The sequence below is a fragment of the Lactuca saligna genome, chromosome 7, assembly GCF_052625555.1.
Source record: "Lactuca saligna cultivar CGN05327 chromosome 7, ASM5262555v1, whole genome shotgun sequence".
In the NCBI taxonomy this organism is placed as follows: domain Eukaryota; kingdom Viridiplantae; phylum Streptophyta; class Magnoliopsida; order Asterales; family Asteraceae; genus Lactuca; species Lactuca saligna.
The window spans coordinates 128,551,981-128,560,857 of NC_136423.1; the positions used below are offsets into that span (position 1 = coordinate 128,551,981).

General features: G+C 33.5%; 2 protein-coding genes across 3 annotated transcripts; both read right to left on the bottom strand.

The window, feature by feature from the left end:
• Positions 1–3,258: 3,258 nt before the first annotated feature.
• LOC145003987 (uncharacterized) lies at positions 3,259–5,313 on the bottom strand. Its single transcript, XM_078962895.1, has 8 exons — positions 5,159–5,313; positions 4,535–4,700; positions 4,341–4,431; positions 4,190–4,248; positions 3,996–4,056; positions 3,823–3,913; positions 3,638–3,714; positions 3,259–3,566 (listed from the first exon to the last, which is right to left on the bottom strand). Exons 1-8 carry the CDS (start codon positions 5,184–5,186, stop codon positions 3,450–3,452), a joined length of 690 nt encoding a protein of 229 aa, XP_078819021.1. The 5' UTR covers positions 5,187–5,313; the 3' UTR covers positions 3,259–3,449.
• Positions 5,314–6,050: 737 nt separating this feature from the next.
• LOC145004964 (uncharacterized) lies at positions 6,051–8,657 on the bottom strand. Of its 2 annotated transcripts, none has more exons than XM_078963998.1 (2): positions 8,430–8,657; positions 6,051–7,350 (listed from the first exon to the last, which is right to left on the bottom strand). In XM_078963998.1, the coding sequence occupies exon 2, from the start codon at positions 7,334–7,336 to the stop codon at positions 6,377–6,379; it is 960 nt and encodes a 319-aa protein (XP_078820124.1). In that variant the 5' UTR covers positions 7,337–7,350; positions 8,430–8,657; the 3' UTR covers positions 6,051–6,376. The 2 variants fall into 2 exon arrangements, with proteins under 2 accessions (XP_078820124.1, XP_078820125.1); XM_078963999.1 differs by lacking the exon at positions 8,430–8,657 and adding an exon at positions 8,020–8,407.
• Between the last annotated feature and the right edge of the window lie 220 nt (positions 8,658–8,877).

The following is an 8,877-nucleotide window of genomic DNA, read 5'->3' on the forward strand; positions in this document are numbered from 1 at the left end:
ACATGAAATATATTTATATGTAACTTATTTAACATACATTTTCTCTTGATCAAAATTTATTTTTATTAAATAATGTAATCTTTGTTGATCAAATTTATGTGATAAAGTTTAATCTTTCATAACAAATAATAAACATGTCTAAATGATTCGTTATTTTCTTCTAAGCCAACCAAATTATGATCATTTTACTAGTTCAAATTACCTTGTTTGCTCCTTTGCTTTATTCATGTTGTTCGATTTGTTCTTATCAAACAAGCCGTTAGCTGTGTTTGGTTCATAAATTTCAAATTAGTTGGAACAGAAGACTATTAATGATTGTATTCGGTTGTCACTAATGAATTGGATTTTGTAAAGATCTATATTTTAGAGATTTTATCATTATTCCTTAGACCATCCCAACACAAATATTATATTTTAGACTTAAATGATATAAATAGTGTTAAAGATAATGTAAAAACTAAATTATTTCCAACATATTATAATATATTTAACATTAAAAAGAATATTCTAGTTATATTGTTATTTTTTTTATCAACTTTTAGAATTTTTACAAAATAACCTTTATAAATATTTGGTTTTCACAAACTTGATATGTTTATTTTATTACAAAGATATATTTAAAAAAAATACTACACATTTACACATTGAAATGGGTTTCCTATAAATTATCAATTAAAACATTCTGTCAAAATGAGCTTCTTAATCTTTGAGATGTGTATACAGGAACAAAAAATTGTTGGAGTCGTTATAATCAACTATTGTCGTTCCTATGTCTATTGAGGGGCGCGGATCAATGAGGACAATGTAGCCAACTGTTACAAGCATAAATTGAGAAATGTAATTTTTTTTTTTTTTTTTTTCTAATTTAGTTTGAAAGCATGATTTTGAACCCACAAAAATTTTGAATAGGAAAGGAAAAGACTCAAATATTTCGGAAGAAAAAAGAAAGAACAAATTCGTTAGAAGTGTAGGAGTGATGTCCTTTTGATAGAAAACTTAGGGATTGTAAATGGCGTTGAGAGGGCTAGACACAATCTATATGGGATATGATGTTTCATGCATCCATCGTTGATACTTCTCTCGCAACATCTGTTGGTTTATTAAGATCACATTCATCTTTGACTATCATATTATGTAAAATAAAACATACTAATCATTATGCTATGTAGTTCTTTTTATTCCAAAAACAAGAGGGTCCCTTAACAATTACAAAATGTGATTGGATAACTCAAAAAGCACGTTTTACATCCTTTCGACGTGACTTGTTGCATAGAGAAATACATTTTTTTTGTCTTCTTCATCACTTGAAGGATTTTAAAAAAGAACGGAACAAATCTTACCAGATTATTAAATTACTAATACTATAATATCATTGATGTCACTTATGGTTTTTAAATTACTAAAATTATGTCGCTTGTGTTATAATTATAGTATTAAAATATATCAATTATCTGTTTTATTTAAATATGGATTGCAATTAAATTCTTAAATATAATAACACAAGTAACAATATTAAATACATACCATAATTATATAAACAATAAACTAAAAATGAATAAGTTTAAAGTTTGAAAGAAAATTTTATATTAAACTTTAAATCCATGTGTAATGTTAATGAATAATATAACAATATATTTGGTGTTATTTCACCCATATCAAATTTGGTACAAAATAGGGATAAATTTGGTACAAATATAGGGATAATAACTTAAAAGGATAACATATTTTTCGATTTATATATATAGTTACTATTTTTTTTCCCATATCGGAGGTTTAGCCGGAGAGTAGCGAATTTCCAGTCATCTTCTCCGGTAACTCTTTGGCCAAACATGAATTTTCCGGTGACTGTCATCTCCAGAAACCAACGAGTTTGAAAGGTTCCAGATGCGTGGGTTTTCAGGGAAGAAGAAGACCATAACAGATCTGGTGTTCTTGGTTACAAGAACCCAAGAACTCATATTTTGATTTTGAAAGAAGGAGGGCTGCGAAGTTGAACACGAAAACCATCAGAAACCCAGATCTAGGGCCATTAAAAATCCCAAAGATCGATTTCTTGTATGAACTCGATTTCATATTTAAGTTCGTGTGTGTGTGTGTTTAGATTCGAGTTTTGGGTTTATAAATCAAAAAGAGAAAAAAGAGGTTTTTCTTATTTTAAAATCAAATGAAGATATTTGAAGATCTGAAAATCGAATGAAGAGATTTGGCTTTAAACTCGAACGAAGAGATCTAAAAATCATTCCAAACCATAAAGATCATTTGATTTCAAAACACTTCTAGATCTTTTTTTAGAAGAAGATGAACATGATGAAGACAAACACCTTCATGATATCGACGAACACATCATGTTTGAAGGTTATCAGGGGAAGCTTTGAGCATCAGATCTGGGTTGAAGGTTGAAGATGATGAACATAAGATCTGGAACAACACTCAGATTTTAAAACACGATGTAGCTTCAAACCCATTTGCCAGATCTGGCCTTCAAATCGATTTCATTCGTTAACTGTCTTGGATCTGACAAAACAAGTTGGTGTGTGTGTCAGAAATCGTTTCGAAATCATTCCATGTTCATCAGCTTTTGTTCCAAAAATCTAATGAACACACATATAAAATCGATTTCTGGACATAAATGACTCTGAAACTCATTTTCTGGGTTGGAGTGGTTGAAGGATTTCGGGGTCACCCGAGAAGATGATCGGAACTTCGCCAGAACTCACAAGTACGTCGGAAACCGGCTAAACCTCCGATAGCAGGTCACAATGATGTTTTTTGAATAGTTCAACAAGTTCAATAGTAAAGAAAAAAAAAACTCAATAACCTATATACAAATCAAAAAATACATTACCATTTTAAATCATTATCTCACAAATATAATATAAGACTGGAGCAACGTAACACCATATTCAGTATAAACTTAGAGTTTTTGTGCCAAGTTGTAGATGCTTAGGGCATCTTTAACCAACATCAAATTTAGTGTTGGATTAGAATTGTTTTTAGTGTAAATTCACTTGATCAAAATCACATTTCTCACATCAAATATCGATGTCGACGTTTCAAATAAAATAACATCAAACACTACCAAATTTGATGTTAAAGTTTCATGCACACAACTTTGATTCTATAAGTTTGAATTTATATATGTTTTGATTATTTTAATTGTTCCAAGTTCATGTTTCATATATTTTAGTTAATTTATTGTATAACTATATTTTAACTATTTCAAATCTATTTACTCCAATCTACTCGAATCCCCTCCCAAATAACAAGCACAACCATACATAAAATCTCATTATACTTCCGTTCAATCTTTACAAAATTTCTTCATCACTTTCAAACAAACAAACTAAGAATCCAATGCAACAAATAAAGCACACTTACCATGTTAAGATCCTACAAAACTGTGTGCTAATTGAAGCAACATTACACATCAATCTCAAATAGCAATTAATTTAAGTGGATTCAATATCAGAACCTTCCAAACCTTCTTGATACACTTGAAAATCTTCAGGACTCCATCTACAAATCAACTTTAGCTTAAAAGTAGCCATCTTCACACCCATTAACCTCTGCCAGAGTCAAAGTCAAAGTCAAAGTCAAAGTCAAACCCCTACTTTATAAAGAAAGGGTGAGAACAAACCAGTATACGAGAAGATTCAGGTGATATCGGTTTCCCCTCTTCACATACAGCAAAATCTCCAACAAGTTCCACAATTCCTGTCAATATTTCAAAAGAGAAGAATTTGTATGTGTTCATAAGAGAAGCCCTTATTTTATTGTGTGTGTGTGTGTGTGTTTTGTAAGAGGGAATGGAATTGGAAAAACCTTTGTTTAAGCGAACAGGCATTCCTTGCTTTCTTAAGAAGGGCTCCATCTTGTGTGTGAATTGGTCTAGAGGACCTTCTTTAAGTTCCACCTGGAAACTCAAACATCAATGGAATGGAATCACAAAGGAATGGAATGGAATCAGTCATTACATTCCATGGATTTCTACTAACCGTTTCTGTTGCAATACTTCCAGTCCTAGCAAAATCATAATCTTCATACTCGTTGAATATTCTGCCAAATATGACAAAGTAAATAAGTTAGTTGTAATAAGAGCAAAAGATGATTATCTTTCCATTTAAAGAAAGTCATACTATCAACTGTATTAAAATGACTTAAAAAGACAGGTGTTTAGTTGTAATGTAACCTTTGGGCTTCTTCTTTAGGCATATTGGTTACACAAAGCCCAGAATCCCCATGAAGAAGCTGTATGCAGACAATGAAAAGATAATTTATTAAATAAACAATCAATAAAAGAAACTTGTTAGCCTTAGTGTAAATGTAAATATTTTGTGTACCTTGGAAACTTTGTGAAGCCCTGTTCTTATCTCATCAGAATCAGATCTTCCTAGAGCAACCTGCATGACTTTATTTGATCCAAGGAAAAATCTGAAACAACAAATTGATAAAAATGGCAAAGATTAAGAGTCTTTTTTATTAAATATATGTGTGCATAAGTTATAAAAAGTGCTAAATGTTTATCAGATGTTACCTGCTTGTAGATTTAAGCTGCTCCCTGAACTGCTTGAACTTGAGATTCCTCATGTTTTCAAAGCTGAAAACATATATGGAATTATATTTTTCAACAGCTTGGCGAATGGAGTTCACAATGTTCTCTTTATGCTCTCTCCCTTTCTTCTTTGTCTTTGACAATGTCACTGCATTCAAGCTAAGATTAGAGAAAATGAAAGATTGATAATATACTTTCAGAAATCCAGTGTCCAACATTTTCTGCTCTATGCAAATGCAACTTTAGCTAAAGAATTTCAAGCAAATTAAGACCTTATTCATCTTAGCAATCTAGAATCTCCCTTAATTGATATCATTGAACTTGAATGCAATATCCTATTGCTCGGATGATTCAACTAACTAAAATAAAAGCCGATTCTTAACAATTACTGCAATTTCAATTACGAAGCTTGACTAAAAACATAAAATTGAATCAAATGAGCTCCTAAATTCCTAAATTGGAAATGCAAGCAACTCTCAGTAGAAACTTATGATCAATCAAACACATCGCACCCACTTTCCATATCCTATTTAAATCGACTCTTTCACTAAAATGAAAATAGAATAAAAATTTAGTTCGAGGAATACGTAAAATTAAGCACTTTACCTGCTCGATCTCTCTTGGATTTCGGCATGTCTGTATAACTAGAGCTCTATCAAATTTTGCGAATTTTTAACGAGAATTTGATGGAACTAAACCCTGGAGAAGATCGGAGATTCTTTTCTAGGGTTTAAACTTTAAAGAAAGCCTTTGGTTAACGTTTTCTTTAGTGGGCTTTCACAATACAATGTCTCTTACAAATAACTTGGGCTAAAGCCCGTTTATACTAAGAAGTATTTATTTTTATCTAAGTTGTTTATATAATTTAGATATATTTTTGTAGAAGAATATAAATATGATTCGTTTTTTTTTTCAATTAATAATATATACTTTTTGTTGAATAAGATAATGATAGAATATCTAGATTCAACAAAATGTGTGTGGATTATATTCAATGACGTGTCAAAATAATTCCAAATAATTAATGGATCAAATCTCGTTGCAAAGGTATACTATTAAACAATGATTTAATTTTTTTTTATATAAAAAACAATTTTAAAAGTTACAAGTATCTAATAAATATATTTTGTTGACTTTTGGCACGTTGTCGGCATGTTTGACATGATTCTCAAAGTGCTCCTTTAAATTTTCTTTAAATGTTTCATTTGAATTATTGCATACGAAAAGTATCTAAAAAATGAATGATCCAATTGTTAGTTTCATTAAGCTACAATTTTTAAATATAAAATACTTGAACTATAATGTCAAGACACCAAATATTTCAACTAAATTAAGCCGAATGAGTACACTTAGATTGAGACTTTAGATCAATGGAAATGAACAAGTTTTCTATCTGAGAAAAGGTTTAAGTGACATATAGGGATTTGATTATGTAATTCATTGCATGAGTGTAATAATCCAAATCTTTACATGAGTCTAATTCAAACAATTCAAGACATGTATAACACAAACGTTTGATTAAAGAGATCAAATCTTTACATAAGTGTAATAATCCAAATCCAAAGAATGTTCAAAATCCAACAATTTCTACTTAAACATAAACAAATCCTGGGTAGGGAATCAGCAAATTAAAATTGCAAACAGAAATTACAACAATTTTGGTCAGAACACAAATTTTCTTAAAAAAAAAATAATAACAACCTACTTTCTTTCCAACTTGAAACGATTCCAATTCCAATTCCAATGATCACCATTTCTCTTTCTTATCCCCCCTAAAAACTACCTTCCTGATTCCCTTCTTTACACCCCAATTTATACACAAATCTACGTCTCGTTTCCATCTACCTCTACTTCCTGATTCCCATTCCGCCTTCTCCCCGACCTCCCAAGCAAAACCCGCCCCTGTCGCCGGAGCCGATTCACCAACGACATCCCACCACCACCACCACCATCACCGCCGCCATCACCGCCACCATCACCGGCACCAAACGCATGAAACAAAAGAAACACATTAACAAGACCATCATCACCCGGCACTTCCAATCCCCGATTCCGATTCCGATTCCCACCGACATCAAACCCCTCCTCGTCTTCCGATTCCGATTCCGACCCATACGAATTCCGTTCAATCACGTAATCACCAAACACCACCGACCCCGGCATCGACGATGTAACCGTACTAATGACATCCTCGCGCTCCCGTTCCCGCTCAAACCGCCGCCACTTCTGTTCCTGGTCGGGGTCCACCTCCCGCGGCTTAGCCGCCGGGTGCACCGCCTTCACGTGCTTCTTCAACTCCTTATACGCACCAACAAACACACAGTCGTCATGCATACAAGTCCTCTTCTTACAATTCAAATACTCCCGAGCCGATTCCACCACAGTCCACCCTTTCACTTGCCCCCTACACAGCGGGCATGCCAGCTCAGCAACTTCAAGATTCCTCTCAATGGGCCAACCCGTTAACGACCCGTTTGTGAGGGTGGTTTTTGTGTAGGCTTTTTTGTATTGATCTAAGCAGTTGGAGTAACGGGAGCTAGTGCCACACATGTAGGGGCGACACCCTTTATCGTGTGAAGAACATAGAAGAAGAACAGCATTGTGAGGGTATTCCATGCATACTGAACATGTTATGTCTTCCCAATCTTTTTTTGGTGTTTCATTTTCATTTTCATTTTGGGATTTTTTCTCATTTGGGTTTGATAAATTAGGGAGGATTGGGTATGGGGTTGTCCGGAAGTTTCTAGAAGCCATTCTGCGCCTTCCTCGTGTGCCTTTTGCCATTTTTTCAGATAAACCTGTTGAGAATGATAAATATGGGAATTGAAAATGGTTAAATTCATAAACTTGTGAAAGTTTATTGGGGTTCAAAGGATCAGAGTTGGAAGTTGAAAGGAAATTTTGGTTACATAAAGAATGTCCAGTTTTCAGGATAAAATCGATCTAAGAAATTTAGAATTATTGTTGTCTCCATCAATGTAGAAACTATACAAATCAAAATCAAAAAGAGACAATGATGACAAGTAATAAATCCGATTAAAAAAAATCCCAATTGATGATGCTGGATGAAGATGAAGATTTGAAATTGGATGGATCACTTCTAGAATGTGATCAGAGTCTCATAGAGGAAGTCGAAACTACCAGAAAAATGAAATCTAGATAAAATTTATGAGGATTGATCGAAATTCAAGAACAAGCAGACTAGCTAACCAAACATCAATATGACTAAGTTTAAATACGTTCATCGTGAGAAGATGATCCCAATTGAATATAAAAGGTGAATCTTGACACATGATATCAAAATTTGTCATGATCTGGATGCGATTTTATAAATTTGGGATAGTCAATGTGGATCAACATCTATAAGTGCGTTTTCGTGATCAAGTAAAGATTGAAAATTTGCTTCAAGATAATGATCTCAAATGCGACGATTAAAAAAAGCAAAATTCTACAAAAACTAACCATACCAGTTGCGCTTGAAAGGAAATCTGGATCCAAAAGCAATTGAAGATAAGATGTAAGCAGAATATGTATATGTTCAAATAGTAAACCAAGTCAGGCAGATATAGGTAGCTAGCAAGCTACACAACATGCTATATCCAACCAATCACGCGAGCGACAGTTAATAATGAATAAAGTAATACGAGTTCATCCGCAACAAAGGCGATAGGCATCAGTATTTACTTCTTTTATAATTAAAAAAAAGGGAAAAGCACATGCCTGTGACGTCTACCCACCCCCTAATCTGAGATTCGAACTTAAAATACTTGAAAATCATCATAATCCTCCAAAAAATCTCAGAGAATCATCAAAGAGTAAATCATACGATTTTACGACTAGTAAAAACGATTAAAAGGAAGAAAACACAAAATCATACCTGAGAATTGTTGGAAGAAAATACTTTGGATTTGAAGGGCGTCGATTTACTGGAAATCAAGATAGGGTTTGTTTCTACAAATTGACGAGATGAGCGGGGAGATCGATGAGGGCAATCGAGAGCGCGGGCATTTCGATTTTTTCTATCTTGCTAACGCGAAGGCATGAGAGAGAGACGAATTTATCGATCCGATTCCTCTACAATATTCGGTAGTAGAAAGAGGAAGAGTACGTAAGATAGAAGTTTGGAGAGAAAGTTGGGTATCAAAATCCCACGCGCTTCTAGAGCGCGTCGCATCACTGGTTTTGGTCATGTGGTTTGCATAAATAGTTTTGGTACAAGTCCGACACGAGCCGGTTCGTGGTTTACATGGTCCTCGACTACGACCGTGCACACTATCTCGGCTGGTCGTGGTCGACTGTAGTCATGGTATTTCGTGTTTCCGACA